Source organism: Amblyraja radiata, chromosome 39 (genome assembly GCF_010909765.2).
Source record: "Amblyraja radiata isolate CabotCenter1 chromosome 39, sAmbRad1.1.pri, whole genome shotgun sequence".
In the NCBI taxonomy this organism is placed as follows: domain Eukaryota; kingdom Metazoa; phylum Chordata; class Chondrichthyes; order Rajiformes; family Rajidae; genus Amblyraja; species Amblyraja radiata.
Window position 1 is genome coordinate 14,924,015 of NC_045994.1, and position 15,877 is coordinate 14,939,891.

General features: G+C 55.3%; 2 protein-coding genes across 3 annotated transcripts; one reads left to right on the forward strand and one right to left on the reverse strand.

Moving 5' to 3' along the window:
* Positions 1–1,209: 1,209 nt before the first annotated feature.
* On the reverse strand, positions 1,210–7,814 carry LOC116967389 (calcium-activated potassium channel subunit alpha-1-like). Its single transcript, XM_033013899.1, has 5 exons — positions 7,472–7,814; positions 5,717–5,824; positions 3,067–3,186; positions 2,552–2,613; positions 1,210–1,446 (listed from the first exon to the last, which is right to left on the reverse strand). The coding sequence occupies exons 1-5, from the start codon at positions 7,730–7,732 to the stop codon at positions 1,323–1,325; spliced, it is 675 nt and encodes a 224-aa protein (XP_032869790.1). The 5' UTR covers positions 7,733–7,814; the 3' UTR covers positions 1,210–1,322.
* A 1,867-nt stretch (positions 7,815–9,681) lies between these two features.
* On the forward strand, positions 9,682–15,515 carry aspdh (aspartate dehydrogenase domain containing). Of its 2 annotated transcripts, none has more exons than XM_033013837.1 (8): positions 9,682–9,741; positions 10,668–10,755; positions 11,071–11,215; positions 11,763–11,847; positions 12,190–12,339; positions 13,399–13,622; positions 14,365–14,522; positions 15,352–15,515. In XM_033013837.1, exons 2-8 carry the CDS (start codon positions 10,701–10,703, stop codon positions 15,387–15,389), a joined length of 855 nt encoding a protein of 284 aa, XP_032869728.1. In that variant the 5' UTR covers positions 9,682–9,741; positions 10,668–10,700; the 3' UTR covers positions 15,390–15,515. The 2 variants fall into 2 exon arrangements, with proteins under 2 accessions (XP_032869728.1, XP_032869729.1); XM_033013838.1 differs by having other exon boundaries at positions 9,727–9,770.
* The last annotated feature ends 362 nt before the right edge of the window (positions 15,516–15,877 follow it).

The following is a 15,877-nucleotide window of genomic DNA, read 5'->3' on the forward strand; positions in this document are numbered from 1 at the left end:
GGGGCAGTGGGGATGGGGTGGAGCGGGAGGGTGAGGGGGGGGGGGGGTGGGAGGGGGTGACACGGCCACTCACCGATGCAGTCGCGGCTGAAGTAGAGAGACAGGATGACGGGCGGGATGGTGAAGAAGTCCACGATAGAGTTGAGTTCCACCCAGAAGCGCAGTTTGTCGTTGGCAGCGATGAACTGGCCGTGAGGAGGACGAGTGGGTGACGAAGAATTCCAGCGGACAGACACAGATACGAGCAACACGTCAAATGCAACCTCACCTAAGAGCTGCACCATAACTTCCTGACCCTTGCACTCAATGCTTTGACTTATGGAGGCAAGCATACCATACAGCTCTATCTACTTGCATTTCCACCTTCAGGGAGCTATGGATAAGGACCCTAGGATCCCTTGACGTTGAAGTTAGAGAAATCAATATTCACACCGCTGGGGTGTGAGCTGCCCAAGCGAAATATGAGGCGCTGTTCCTCCAATTTGCGTTGGGCCTCACTGACAGTGGAGGAGATCCAGGACAGAAAGGTCAATGCGGGAATGGTCATTTCAAAAGGGATAGGAGCAGAATTAGGCCATTCTGCCCATCAAATCTACTCCACCATTCAATCATGGCTGATCTATCTCTCCCTCTAAACCCCATTCTCCTGCCTTCTCCCCATAACCTCTGAAACCATCATTAATCAAGAATCTATCTATCTCTGCCTTAAATATATCCACTGACTTGGCCTCCACAGCCGTCTGTGGCAAATAAATCCACAGATTCACCACCCTCTGACTAAAGAAATTCCTCCTCATCCCAATAGACAATAGACAATAGGTGCAGGAGTAGGCCATTCGGCCCTTCGAGCCAGCACCACCATTCAATGTGATCATGGCTGATCATCCCCAATCAGTTCCTGCCTTCTCCCCATATCCCCTGACTCCGCTATTTTTAAGAGCCCTATCTAGCTCTCTCTTGAACGCTCTTGATAGGAACGTCCTTTAATTCTGAGGCTGTGACCTCTAGTCCTAGACTCTCCCACTAGTGGAAACATCCTCTCCACGTCCACTCTATCCAGGCCATTCACTGTTCTCTGAGTTTCAATGAAGTCCCCTCTCGTTCTTCTAAACTCCAGCGAGACAGGCCCAGTGCCGACAAACGCTCATCATAGGTTAACCAACTTATTCCTTTGACCGGACCAGGCGGACTGAACGGAGGAACAGACAGCCTCGGGCAGGGGATGTGAATGTCAGGTCGGGGGGGTGAGGTCGGGCCTGGGTTACACACTCACGGCTCGGGGCCGAGGTGGGAAGTTGTATCGCCCCGTCTCAGAGCGCGGCTCACGGGGGTCCCCGGGGCAGCAGATCACTTACACGGAGTCCAAAGTAGAACAGGAAGAAGGAATTGAAACCCAGATCCACCGCTTGGAGTTTCTCCAGGACCACGCGGGTGTCCTCGCTGCTTCTATACAGGGGAGGGCAAAGCAGGGGGGTGAATGGCTGGTGAACCCCCCCCCCCCCCCCCCCCCACGCTCCCACTTTAACCGGCCAACCCACAGCAATCCATCAGACAGGACACGCCAACACATGAGCCTGCGTGTGGCTGCCTTGCCCACGTCTGTCTTGCCCGTGGATACCCGTGTGTGTGTCTGCTCGTGTGCCCGTGTACCGTGTCTGCTGTGCCCGCGTGTGACACTTTGTGTTGCTAGTTCTCTGCCACAGAAGGCAGTGGAGGCCGATTCACTGGATGTTTTCAAGAGAGAGTCAGATTTCTGGGGACTCCAGAACCAGGGGCCACAGTTTAAGAATAAGGGGTCAGCCATTTAGAACGGAGACGAGGAAACACTTTTTCTCACATAGAGTGGCGAGTCTGTGGAATTCTCTGCCTCAGAGGGCGGTGGAGGCGGGTTCTCTGGATGCTTTCAAGAGAGAGCTAGATAGAGCTCTTAAAAATAGCGGAGTCAGGGGATATGGGGAGAAGGCAGGAACGGGGTACTGATTGGGGATGATCAGCCATGATCACAGTGAATGGCGGTGCTGGCTCGAAGGGCCGAATGGCCTACTGCTGTATTTTCTGTGCCCGCGTGCCCCTGCGTCGCTGGCCTGTGGGTCTGAGCCTGCCCCCTGCCCCTTGCCCCCTGCCCCCTGCCCCCTGCCCCCTGCCCCTTGCCCCCTGTCCCCTTGCCCCCTGCCCCCTGCCCCCTGCCCCCTGCCCCCTGCCCCTCGCCCCCTGCCCCCTTGCCCCCTGCCCCCTGCCCCCTGCCCCCTGCCCCCTGCCCCCTGCCCCTTGCCCCCTGCCCCCTGCCCCCTGCCCCCTGCCCCTGCCCTTGCCCCCTGTCCCCTTGCCCCCTGCCCCCTGCCCCCTGCCCCCTGCCCCCTGCCCCTTGCCCCCTGTCCCCTTGCCCCCTGCCCCTTGCCCCCTGCCCCCTGCCCCCCTGCCCCCTGCCCCCTGCCCCATGCCCCCTGCCCCTGCCCCCTGCCCCCTGCCCCCTGCCCCTTGCCCCCTGTCCCCTTGCCCCTGCCCCTTGCCCCCTGCCCCCTGCCCCCTGCCCCCTCACTCACTCACTCACTCTATGGAGATGACAAAGTAGATGAAGAGGGATCCGAAGCTGAGCAGGAACACCATCATCACCTGTGTGTGTGTGTGTGAGACAGAGAGAGAGAGAGGGGACATCAGAGGCTGGGTGCCCAGAACTGTCACCTCCAGTCCCCACCCCTCTCTGGTTGCCCCTCCCCCCCCCCCCCCCCCTCTCTGGTCCCCCCCCCCCCCCCCCCCCCTGACCTCCACCTCCGTCTGCTCCCCTTCACCAGGTCCCCACTGCCCGAGGTCACCCCCACCCACCTCCCCACCACTGTCACCTTGCCCCTCTAACTACTCTCTGGAGAGAAGGATTGGGTGACGTTTCGGGGCGAGACCCTTCTTCCCTGCTGCTGTGTTCAGCCCACGGAACGATCCTGCCTTAAGCCAAGGATGTCGTTGTAGCCCTGGTCTTCGCCCCCACCTGGCGACTGTCCTTGCACTGACCAATGTCGGCGTCTCCAATGTCGACCCCCAGTGGCGAACCGCCCTGCCGCTGCTACTCACAAGACCTCGACCAATTAAAGACTGTGCCGATATCATTCGCTGGGCCCATTCCTGAACATCGATTGACAAGTTGACCTTCCTTATCTTCGATGTCTCCGTGGCATTCAGCTGCTCAATCTCCTGCAATGGATTTCGTTTCAGATTTCAGTCATATTTCAGAAATATCGCAAGATCAGTGATACCATCTCCTTAAATCCTACAATGATTTACGTACCTGACCCCGAGGCCCTAACACTCCCTAGTCTCGACCCGAAACATCACCTATTCCTTTTCAATAGACAACAGACAATATATAATGTGTGCAGGAGTAGGCCATTCGGCCCTTCGAAACAGGCCCTTCAGCCAAAGACAGACGCAAAATGCTGGAGTAACTCGGCGGGACAGGCAGCATCTCTGGAGAGAAGGGATGGGTTCTTCAGACCCTTCTTCAGACCTGCCCACCGAGCCCACACAGATCATCGCTCACATTACTTCCACTACCTCCTGATTCCTGTCACTATGAGTGAGGCCTTGGCTTGACTTGAATCCTTTATTTGTCATTCAGACCTTTCGGTCTGAACGAAAGGCCCAGCGCAAATTGGACGAACGTCTCTACATATTTCGCTTGGGCAGCTTACACCCCAGCGTTATGAACATTGACTTCTCTAATTTTAGGTAACCCTTGCTTTCCCTCTCTCTCCGTCTCTCCCCCACCCTAGTTCTCCGACTAGTCCTACTGTCCTCCCCGATTAAGTATTACAGACTGGTACACAAAATTGCTGGGGAAACTCAGCGGGTGCAGCAGCATCTACGGAGCGCAGGAAATAGGCAACGTTTCGGGCCGAAACCCGGAAGGGTTTCGGCCCGAAACGTTGCCTATTTCCTTCAGTCTGAAGAAGGGTTTCGGCCCGAAACGTTGCCTATTTCCTTCGCTCCATAGATGCTGCTGCACCCGCTGAGTTTCCCCAGCATTTTTGTCCACCTTCGATTTTCCCAGCATCTGCAGTTCCTTCTTAAACATTCTAAATGTCCTTATCAACGTCTGCTTTGATCTCTCTTTTTCACACCCTACCCTTCCTTATCTCCGTGTCTCCCTCTCCCCGGACTCTCTGGCTGAAGAAGGGTGTCGACCTGAAACGTCGCCCGTTCCACCTCTCCAGAGATGCTGCCTGTCCCGCTGAGTTACTCCAGCATTTTGTGTCTATCTTCACTAAAACCATTGTTCGATCTACCTACTATGAGGCGCAATAAAGGCCAACTCTATTTATTGTAGTTTTAGTACTCTCTACAACCCCCAATGTTTATTTTACATTTTGCTAGCTACGCCGGTGATATCTAACGACCTGATAAATCTATTATTGAAAAGGCAATGAAAGAGAAAGTATTTAAATTATTTATATATGAGGGAAAATGTACTGTGGGAGGAAACCAGAGCACCTGGAGAAAACCCCACGGCTAGAATGAACAAACTCCGTACAGACAGCACCCGTTGTCAGGATCGAACCTGGGTCTCCAGCGCTGAGAGGCAGCAGCACTACCCGCTGTAGCGGCAGATTTTTATATCGTTCAAGAGTTTACTCCCTCTTCACTCACAATTAAAATGTGAATTACGGAAATGACCGAGACCCATTTGGAAAAAAATAAGATTTGTCTTAATTGACAAACCAGAACTATTTTTAAAAATATGGTCTCCATTTATTGAATTTTTTATAAAATGTAAACTGGTTTAACACAAAATTAAAGTCAAAACTCGAGTTTAGGGTTGGATGAACAACTATACTCAACATCTCCCGGATCTATCTCCTGTCTTTCTTTCTATTAGTTTATAGTTTCTCTTATCTCTCTCTTTCTTTCTTTATTTTCTTTAAAAAAAAACTTTAAAAATTGAAGCTATGCAAGAACTTTGTAACCAATTTGTCATCTATTACTATTTATGCTTTTAATAAAAATATTTATTGTGTTTTTAAAAAGTGATCACTCCCTCTAAATGTCTAAATGGGCAGCATGGTTAAGGGAATGTCTTTATTCACATGCGAGCTCACCATCAGAGACCTTCAGAGCTTCTTCACAGATAGGTCTTCAAAACACAGCCCTTTGATTAATAAATTCTTTATTGTTGATGAAAGACAATAAGGTACATCCAAACATCTTCCGACTCGTTACTATAATCTTCATCGGACTCCACCTTATCGCTTTAAACGTTAGAAAACTCCTCGTGTCTCCGTTACACTTGGCATGGTCCAAGGGTAAACCTTCTCCACGCTGGTCCCAAAACTAAACTAAAAACTAAGCTACTGCGCAAGAAAGTTAGCTCCAAACGCGCCCTAAATCCCACCCACAATATAACGGGCAGTCTAAAATTTAAAGACACACGCCATCATTAATGTCGCAAAAAAAAGCCAAATGGCCACTGCACCCGCTGTCAGGATCGAACCTGGGTCTCCAGCGCTGTGAGGCAGCAGCTCTACCCGCTGCACCACCGTGATGCCCCCACGCTCATTCTCTCTCAACCACATTCTCCTGCCTTCTCCCCATAACCTTTGACAGCCGGACTAGCCAAGATCCCGTCAACCTCCGCCTTAAAAATACCCACTAACGTGGAAAGGTTTGTTGTGTCTGTCTGCGGCCGCTGCCTGTCCCGCTCAGGATTTCTCCTTCGGCAAACACCTACCTCAGCTGTCAGAATCTTCTTCTTCTTTTCCAGCACGAGGCGATTGGTCAAGTGTTTGGCAGCGATTACCACATCGTGGGACATCACCCGATTCTTGCCCCTGTTCCACTGGAGAGATGATGAGAAGGAGAGGGACAAGTTAGACCAGGCACTGCACACGCTGCGTTACAGAAGATACACGGTGAGTGGAGGCAGTGTGGGATTCACCAAACATTGACAGCCCCGTCTTGGCAACTATCTCCACTGCACAGATCCAAGATTCATCAGAGATTTAACCTGCACTCTGCCCTCCAAAACTAACGTGTAACCTAGCTTAGAGATACAGCACGGAAACAGGCCCTTCTTCCCACTGAGTCAGCACCGACCAGCGATCCCCGCACACTAACACTATCCTACACACACTAGGGACAATTTACATTTACACCAAGCCAATTAACCTGCAAACCTGCACGTCTTTGGAGTGTGGGAGGAAATCGAAGATCTCGGAGAAAACCCACGCAGGTCACGGGGAGAACGTGCAAACTCCACACAGACAGCGCCCGTGGTCGGGATCGAACCCGGGTCTCCGGCGCTGTGAGGCAGCAACTCTACCGCTGCGCCATTGTGACCGCACCTGCATGAGGTGCTCTATGTTTCCCCATCCCACACTTGGAACGGGACCCCCTCTTACCACCCATTACTGCTACAACCAAGACATACAATGGGACATATTCCACATCACACCCCCCCCCCCCCCACCCCCCACCGCACCCAGAAGATTATCTAGAAGATTAACACAAAATGCTGGAGTAACAGCATCTCTGGAGAGAAGGAATTGGTGACGTTTCGTGCCGAGCCCTTCTGCAGACTGGGATGTTTGTCGATGCTACCCACTGTCTTCTTAAACAAGATCATTCTTAAATGTCACCCATTCCTTCTCTCCAGAAATACTGCCTGTCCTGCTGAGTTACTCCAGCATTTTGTGCCTGATCTACAGATTGTGTATAAAATCATGAGAGGAATAGATCAGGTAGATGCACATAGTCTCTTGCCCAGAGTAGGGGAATCGAGGACCAGAGGACATAGATTCAAGGTGAAGGGGAAAAGATTTAATAGGAATCTGGGGGGTATCCTTCTCACACATGAGTGTATGGAACAAGCTGCCAGAGGAGGTAGTTGAGGCTGGAACTATCCCATTTAAGAAACAGTTAGACAGGTACATGGATAGGATAGGTTTGGGGGGATGGGGGCCAAATGCAGGCAGGCGGGACCAGTGTAGATGGAACATGTTGGGCCGAAGGGCCTGTTTCCACACTATATCACTCTATGACTTGTGACTCGGTGACCCTATGACCATATGACCCTGTGGCCCTATGACCCTATGACCCTGTGGCCCTATGACCCTATGACCCTGTGGCCCTGTGACCCTGTGGCCTTATGACCCTATGACCCTGTGACCCTGTGACCCTAGGACCCTGTGGCCCTATGACCCTGTGGCCCTATGACCCTGTGGCCTATGACCCTGTGGCCCTGTTGCCTTATGACCCTGTGACCCTATGATCCTGTGGCCCTATGACCCTGTGGCACTATGACCCTGTGGCCCTGTGACCCTGTGGCCTTATGACCCTATGACCCTATGACCATGTGACCCTATGACCCTGTGGCCCTATGACCCTATGACCCTGTGGCCCTATTACCCTATGACCCTGTGACCCTAGGACCCTGTGGCCCTATGACCCTATGACCCTATGACCCTACAGACGGTTGACACTTTACCCTGGAATCCTGTGTATTGGATGCATGGGTCAGCTCGATGTAGATGAACGCAATGCCTCTGTGCATGAGAATGAGGAGGATGCCGCCGATGAAGACGGTGAAGGAAGAGCCGATGGCGCCCCGCCACATGTCCTGGCTCAATGTGCGACAGTTGTGGCTCGGTTTACGGATCTCGCCCGACTCCAGGATCGTCTTCTGCAACGGGTTGATCACTTCGCCGTCCACCTTCGACTTGAATTCAACAAAAAATGAATTCCCCATTGTGGCTGCGCTGTCCAAAACCAACGTCAGATGTTGCCTTGGTGTGAGCCACACTCTGGGCTACAGATGGCGAGCTACTGCTGGTCACACTGGGCTACAGATGGCGAGCTACTGCTGGTCACACTGGGCTACTGAGGGAGGGCTACTGCTGGTCACACTGGGCTACTGAGGGAGGGCTACTGTTAGTCACACTGGGCTACTGAGGGAGGGCTACTGTTAGCCACACTGGGCTACTAATGGAGGGCTACTGCTAGCCACACACTGGGCTACTGAGGTAGGGCCGTTATGAATCACTGAGGTGGGACCATTGTGAGATATACTCTGGAACACTGCGATAGACCATCCCCTTGTGTCGCCTGTCCCCGTGTTCTAAGCCCCCATTATGAGTCACTCTTCAAACACGGCTTCACCTCTTACCCCCACACTACGAGCCACCTTTCAGTCCACTAGCGCACATTCACCCCTCCTGAGAATCACTCTTTGTTCTCAATGTCCAAGTGTCCCCCTAGTGTCCCTCCTTCAGAGCTCCGTGTGCCCCGAACCGGGACCTGGGAATTCTGCAATCCAACAGCGTCCATGAAGCAACAAGCTGGAGTAACTCAGCGGGTCAGGCAGCATCCCTGGAGAAAAGGAATAGGTAACGTTTCGGGTCGAGACCTTTCTTCTGTCTAGACTTCAGAACAAAGGACTAATCTGCCCAACCTCCCCCTAAATCTCAAGCCCCCAAGTCCTGGCAACACCCTCGTAAATCTTCTCTGCACTCGCTCCAACTTAATGAGGGTTAACGCATATCAGGGTGACCAGAACTGATACCAGCCCAATAGGCCAAGTGCGGCCTCACCAACATCTTGTACAAACCATAACAAAACAGTCCAACATTTATACTCACTTCCATGACTGATTTGACCCAGAGAGTTGTAAATCTGTGGAATTCTCTGCCACGGAAGGCAGTGGAGGCCAATTCACTGGATGTTTTCAAGGTAGAGTTGAATGTAGCTCTAAGGGCTAACGGAATCAAGGGATATGGGGAGAAAGCAGGAACGGGGTACTGATTGTGGATGATCAGCCATGATTGAATGGTGGAGTAGACTTGATGGGCCGAATAGCCTAATTCTGCTCCTATCTCATGACCTTATGACCTCTGGTAGATAAAAATGCTGGAGAAACATATAGGATTGTTAAGGTCTTGGACACTCTAGAGGCAGGAAACATGTTCCCGATGTTGGGGGAGTCCAGAACCAGGGGCCACAGTTGAAGAATAATGGGTAAGCCATTTAGAACGGAGAGGAGGAGACTTTTTCTCACAGAGAGTGGTGAGTCTGTGGAATTCTCTGCCTCAGAGGGCGGTGGAGGCAGGTTCTCTGGATGCTTTCACGAGAGAGCTAGATAAGGCTCTTAACGATAGCGGAGTCAGGGGATATGGTGAGAAGGCAGGAACGGGGTACTGATTGGGGATGATCAGCCATGATCACATTGAATGGCGGTGTTGGCACCCATTGTCTATTGAGACCCTTCTTCAGACCTGCAGGATCTCGACCCGAAACGTCACCCATTCCTTCTCTCCAGAGATGCTGGCTGACTCGCTGAGTTACTCCAGCACTTTGTGTATCTGTCTTCGGTGTCAGCCACCACCTGCAGTTCCTTCCGACGCATTGATTGTCACCACGTGTTGTCTTTTCGCTGACTGGATAGCAGGCAACAAAAAAAAGCTTTGCACTGTACCTCGGTACACGTGACAACAAACCAAACTGAACACTTTGTCTGAAGAAGGGTTTCGGCCCGAAACGTTGCCTATTTCCTTCGCTCCACATAGATGCTGCTGCACCCGCTGGGTTTCTCCAGCACTTTTGTCTACCTTCGAATTTCCAGCATCTGCAGTTCCTTCTTGAACGCTTTGTCAGCGGTTAGTGATTAACTGTAGCGGGAGAGATGGGGTCAAGGTGCGTTGGATCAGTACACACAAGGCTGGGGAACCCACACTGCCTGCTGTGTGAGAGATCGCCACGGAGGTTTGTACTGGCCCTTGCTGCTTGGGGCTGTAAGTCAGTTTAATATTAGGGGGTTGACATCGAGTGCTGGAGTAACATAAGCGAGTCAGGCAGCATCTCTGGGGAGCAAGGACGTTTCAGGTCAGGAACCTTTTTCAGACCGATTGCAGGGAAGGAGTGGGTGGGGGGGGGGGGGGTGCAGGAGGGTTGGGGGGAGACAGATGGGAGAGAGAATCATCGACGTATATTGTAGACACAAAATGCTGGAGTAACTCAGCGGGACAGGCAGCATTTCTGGAGGGAAGGAACGGGCGACGTCTCGGTTCGAGACCTTCCTTCAGACTGATGAAGGATTGGCGAGTTTGGTCAGTCGGCGAGTACAAGTCACCCTTGTCCATTGCGGGCCCAGTGCAGTTGGGAAGCGAGGCCGCCACTGCCCGAGACCACTGCACAGCAAGATCCCACCAGCACACAATGACCAGCGTTCAATTACCTGCCTGGTGAATGAGGGATGGATACTGGCCCCGGGGTCTCTGGGGAGAAGCCACTGCTCACCTTCCACCATGGCCTGGGCGTGTCTGAGCCCCATTGTGGAGAGATCTAGGACACAAGTCCACAACATTACCTGAAATGTTGTCACAGTTTACACGGGTGGTGAATAGACAATAGACAATAGGTGCAGGAGTAGGCCATTCAGCCCTTCGAGACAACACCGCCATTCACTGTGATCATGGCTGATCATCCACAATCATTACCCCGTTCCTGCCTTCTCCCCATATCCCCTGATTCCGCTATCTTTTAAGAGTTTCATCTACCTCTCTCTTGAAAGCATCCAGAGAATTGGCCTCCACTGCCTTCTGAGGCAGATAATTCCACAGAAGAAGGCACATTGGCCTTCATCGGTCAGGGAATTGAGTCTAGATCATCTGTTTGAGCGTGTCTTACAGGGGCTGAAGGCACGGGACCAGCAGGTGACAACCATGGCCGGAGACAGTAAGCCCCGGAGAGTCGGAATCATCGGCTTCGGACACTTAGGTAGGTCGAAGGTCAGAGGAAGCCTTTCTTCAGAAACTTTATTCTGGGTAAACTTTTCATGTGTGGTCGTAGTGGTGCAGGAGGAAACAGCTGATGTTAGTGAGGGTGAGATTCTGTTCCCTAGGTGAGTACATGGGGTGGGGAAGGGAGGGGTGGGGAGGGGTGGGGAGGGGTGGGGAGGGATGGGGAGGGATGGGGAGGGAAGGGTTCCGGAGGGGAGGGTGTGGAGCGGTACACTGCCCTGTTTGAGCTCCCCCCCCTCATCGCTGGGGGTCCCACAGCCCCGTTACTCATGCCCCTGCCCCTCACCTGCAGGCCAGTACCTGACCGCGAGGATTGAGGAGGAGGGGTGTCGGCACGGTCTGGAGCTGGCCTTCGTGTGGAACAGGAGCCGGGACAAGATGGAGGGCCGCGTCCGGAGGGAGCAGCAGCTGCCGTCCCTCAGCGACGTCGTGCACAGGTGAGCTCTCACCTGCATCCGGACCGTGGCCGACTCTGGACAACATGCATAAGTGACGTTTCAGGTCGAGACCCTTCTTCGGTCTGAAGAAGGGTCGCGACCCGAAACTTCTCCCCTTCCTTCTCTCCAGAGATGCTGCCTGACCCGCTGAGTACCTCCAGCATCTTGCGTTTATCTTCTGCCGACACGCTGGGTCTGGGGGAGAAGGTTGGAAAATCCATTTCAGCCCCAGAGGCCTGGCCATCTCCTCGGACACAAGGCTTTCAAAGTTGAAAGATGATATATACTGGATAATTTGAGGTGCACTTGAGGTGGGCCTAGATCAGACTAGATGGGCTGAATGGCCAGCTCCTGGCTTATAGCAATGCTGTGACCCCGGATCCATGCTAGGTCAATGCGCCTGGTCCTCAGTCCCTGCGTCCACCCTCCTCCTACCTCTCCAGCCTCAGCCTCCTGGGTGCACCTGGGGGAGGGTGACTGGTCAACCACTAGTGGACCTCAGACCCACCGGCCACACTGCCTCCCACCGCCTCCCTCTCCATTGCAGGCGGGCGGACCTGGTTGTGGAGGTCGCCCACCCTCACATAGCCAAGGAGCACGGAGCGGAGATCCTGAAACACGCAGACTTCATGGTGAGTTCAGTGAGGCGCGGCGGGGGTCCTGGGTGGGGGGGAGAGATGGGGAGAGGAGTGTGGGTGGGGGGAGAGGAATGTGGGTGGGGAGAGGAGTGTGGGTGGGGGGAGAGGAATGTGGGTGGGGAGAGATGGGGGAGGGTGTGGGAAAGAACTGCACCCTCTCTGTGACCCCACTGACGACAGAAGCAACCGGGGTGGGGAAGGGTTCGTGGAGCTTCCCACCGTGTGAGCATGAGGTGAGGGCGGAGCAGGGGGGAGAGAGGGGGGGGGGGGGTCAGTGTGGAGGTGGGGGTCAACAGGTGAGGGTTGAGAGGTGAGGGGTCACTGGCCTTTGCCCAGGTCGGGTCACCCACAGCGTTTGCCGATCCGGAAGTGGAGGCGGCGTGCCGGGAGGCGGCGAGGAGACACGGACACACCCTGTACGTACCCAGCGGCGCATTGTGGGGGGCAGCGGACATCCAGAGAATGGCCGACAGCGGAGCCCTGCAGGTCAGGATGGGTGGGGAGAGGAGGGGTGGGGGTGGGGAGGGGATGGGGTGGGGCTGTAGCTGCGTGGGAGGGCGGGGTGGGGAGAGGAAGGGTGGGGGAGGAGGTGGGGGAGGGGGGGGGGGAGGAGGGGGGGGGAGAGGGGAGGGGGAGGGGGGGGGGGGAGGAAGGTGTGGGGAGAGGAGGAGGAAGAGGGAGAGGGGTGGGAGGGGAGGGGTGGGAGAGGGGAGGAGGGTGGGGAGGAGGGAGGGGGGGGGGGGGGGAGGGTGGGGAGGGAGGGGGGGGAGGGGAGGGGGGGGGAGAGGGGGGGGGGGGGGGGGGGGGAGGGGGGGGGGAGGAGGGTGGGAGGGGGGGGGGGGGGGGGGGGGGGGGGGAGAGGGGGGAGGGTGAGAGGAGGGTGGGGAGGAGGAGTGGGTGGGAGAGGAGAGGTGCGGGATGAGGCGAGGGGTGGGGAGGGGCGGGGTGGGAGGGGAGGGGTGGGGAGGGATGGGTGGGAGAGGAGGGATGGGGAGGGTGGGGTGGGGAGCGGCAGGGGTGGGGAGGGGAGGGGTGGGGAGGGGCAGGGGTGGGGCGGGGAGGGGTGGGGAGGGGTAGGGGTGGGGGAGGGGAGGGTGGTGGGGAGGGGAGGGGTGTGGAGGAGAGGAGGGGTGGGGACGGGGCGATGGGTTGGGGAGGGAGGGTGTGGGGAGCGAGAGGAGGATGGGGAGGGGTGGGGTGGGGAGAGGAGGGGTGGGGAGGGGAGGGGTGGGGAGGGGAGGGGTGGGGAGAGGAGGGGTGGGGAGAGGAGGGGTGGGGAGAGGAGGGGTGGGGAGAGGAGGGGTGGGGAGGGGAGGGGTGGGGAGAGGGGTGGGGAGGGGTGGAGTGGGGTGGGTAAAGATGGGGGTGGGGAGTGGTGGGATGAGGCGGGGTGGGGAGGGGTGGGGAGGGTTGGGAGGGGTGGGGAAGGATGGGGTGGGGGTGGGGAGGGGATTTGGTGGGAGGGGATCTTAACAAACCCACCCCCCCCCCCTTCTCCATCCCCATTTCTTCCCTCCGGCCCCTGACCTTTCCCCCTTGACCTAGGCTCTGAAGGTGACGATGAGCAAGCACCCCGACAGCTTCAGGCTAGAGGGGGCTTTGGGGGCGCAGGGGGAGAGTCGGGGGGAGCGGGCGGTGCTGTACGAGGGCCCTGTGAGGGGTCTTTGCCCCCTGGCGCCCAACAACGTCAACACCATGGCAGCCGCAGCCATGGCCGCCCACAATCTGGGCTTCGACCGGGTACAGGGATGTCTGGTGTCTGACCCCAGGTCAGTGCGGGCAGGGGGTGGGGGGGGGTAGGGGGGGAGAGGGTGTGGGGTTGTGAGACAGGGAGTCTCTCAAAGGTGACGTGGTGATAAATGGTTAGCAGGCCAGTACCTGTTCATGGTCCATACAACGGTACAGCACAGGAACAAGCCCTTCGGCCCTCTGGGTCTTCATTCCCCGACCATGGGTAGATGACTATGGGTAGGGCGGTACAGTGTCGTAGAGGTAGAGCTGCTGCCTCACAGCGCCAGAGACCCGGGTTCGATCCCGACCACGGTGCTGTCTTTACGGAGTTTGCACGTGCTCCCCTTGACCCGCGTGGGTTTTCTCCGAGATCTTCGGTTTCCTCCCACACTCCAAAGACGGGCAGGTTTGTAGGTCAATTGGCTCTACACTGTAAGTATAAATTGTCCCTGGCAGTCTGTGGAATTCTCTGCCGCTAAGAGGGCGGTGGAGGTCGGCTCCCTGGATGCTTTCAAGAGAGAGTTAGATAGGGCTCTTAAAAATAGCGGAGTCAGAGGATATGGGGGAGGAGGCAGGAACGGGGTACTGATTGGGGATGATCAAGCCGAATGGCCTACTCCTGCACCTATTGCCTATTGTCAGTGTTAATGTGCGGGGATTGCTGGTCGGCACGGACTCGGTGGGCCGAAGGGCCTGTTTCCGCGCTGTATAACTGAAACTGTGTGCACTCACCCTGTCCCCCCGCGGGCCGTTCACGGGGTGCCCATTGCCCCCCCACAGCTTGTCGGATTGGCACGTCGTGGAGGTGGAGGTGAGAGGCCCGGTGGACGAGGCTTCAGGCCACGGTTTCACGGTGAGGACCACGCGCCGGAACCCCGCCACCCCGGGGGCAGTGACGGGCTCGGCAACCTACGCCTCCTTCTGGAGCAGCCTGCTGAGTGAGTACTTCACCCCCACCTGCCCAAGGCCACTGGCCAGCCCTGAGATCACCCACTAGCCCAGCAGACCACCTTACACCTTCATAATGCACCGCTCACCAGTTCACAAGTCACAGGGGCAGAATTAGGCCATTCGGCCCATCGAGTCTACCCCGCCATTCAAGCCTGGGCTGATCTCTCTCTCCCTCCCAAGCCCATTCTCCTATCTTCTCCCCATCACCCCTGACACCCGCACTAATCGTGTTTAAGAAGGAACTGCAGATGCTGGAAAATCGAAGGGAGACAAAAGTGCTGGAGAAACTCAGCGGGTGCAGCAGCATCTATGTGGAGCGAAGGAAATAGGCAACGTTTCTAGAAATAGGCAACGTTTCGGGAAATAGGCAACGTTTCGGGAAATAGGCAACTTAAATTGACCCCTGGTTTGGGAGCCTTGTCTAGATAGTTGTGGGAGTCCGTATGTTTATAATAGATGTCAGTCGATAGGCTATCTCCTGGGATGGAGACGGTGAGATCAAGAAAATGAAGGGACATGTCGGAGATGGTCCAAGTGAATTTGAGCGCAGGATGGAAATTGGTAGTGACACAAATGAACAATGAGTTCACAGCACAGGTGCAGGAGGTAGCACCCATGCAGCCAGTGCTCTCTGATGCTGCTGGGGATTCTTTGTCTGTTGGGGGGGGGGGGGGGGGGGGTCTAATACAAGGTCACTCAGACCATTTCTCTGCGATCCTGGACAGTCCTATCAAGTAAGGATATCCCAGGAAATTTCAATAGTTTTCACACAAATGCTCAATTGCTAACGTTTTCTTTCTCATTGCTCTTCCTCAGATTGCAAAGGTCACGGAGGGAAACTCTTCCTGTGCTGATGAACTGTCGCTTCCAAGCAGCGAGGAAGACGGCGTCAGAATTTGGAACTTAAGAGAGTTTCGATTTTTTTTTAAAACACACCATTCTTGACCCCAGGAAATAAAGCACGATCTTCTCTCGCGTTATTGGCGCTTTTGGAGACTGTTTTGCGGGGCGTGAACTTGGCAGAGCAGCACCCGGGAAACCAAGCACTGGTTGAGATGTGGCTTAGAATCGGGACATGGGTTGACCACCACAGTATAGGGTGACCGAGGTGTGTAGGAAGGAACTGCAGATGCTGGCTTGAACCTGAAGAAAGACACAAACAAGCTGGAGTAACAGTGGGTCAGGCGGCTTCTCTGGAGAAAAGGAATAGGTGACGTTTACGGCCTTGCCCCTTATTCAGGCAGACAAGACAAACAAGTCTGAGGAAGGGTCTCGACCTGAAACGTCACCATATAACAATTACAGCACGGAAACAGGCCAACTCGGCCCTTTAAGTCCGTGC

What these genes read in the sequence shown, in the direction of transcription:
- aspdh (XM_033013837.1), top strand. Translation starts at nt 10,701, where the DNA reads ATGGCCGGAGACAGTAAGCCCCGGAGAGTCGGAATCATCGGCTTCGGA. An exon ending in TGTCTGGTGTCTGACCCCAG is followed by an intron (nt 13,623 to 14,364) that starts GTCAGTGCGGGC and finishes GCCCCCCCACAG; the next exon opens with CTTGTCGGATTGGCACGTCG. An exon ending in CTTCTGGAGCAGCCTGCTGA is followed by an intron (nt 14,523 to 15,351) that starts GTGAGTACTTCA and finishes GCTCTTCCTCAG; the next exon opens with ATTGCAAAGGTCACGGAGGG.
- LOC116967389 (XM_033013899.1), bottom strand. Translation starts at nt 7,732, where the DNA reads ATGGGGAATTCATTTTTTGTTGAATTCAAGTCGAAGGTGGACGGCGAA. An exon ending in AGAAGATTCTGACAGCTGAG is followed by an intron (nt 3,187 to 5,716) that starts GTAGGTGTTTGC and finishes AATCCATTGCAG; the next exon opens with GAGATTGAGCAGCTGAATGC. An exon ending in TACTTTGTCATCTCCATAGA is followed by an intron (nt 1,447 to 2,551) that starts GTGAGTGAGTGA and finishes TCCCCTGTATAG; the next exon opens with AAGCAGCGAGGACACCCGCG.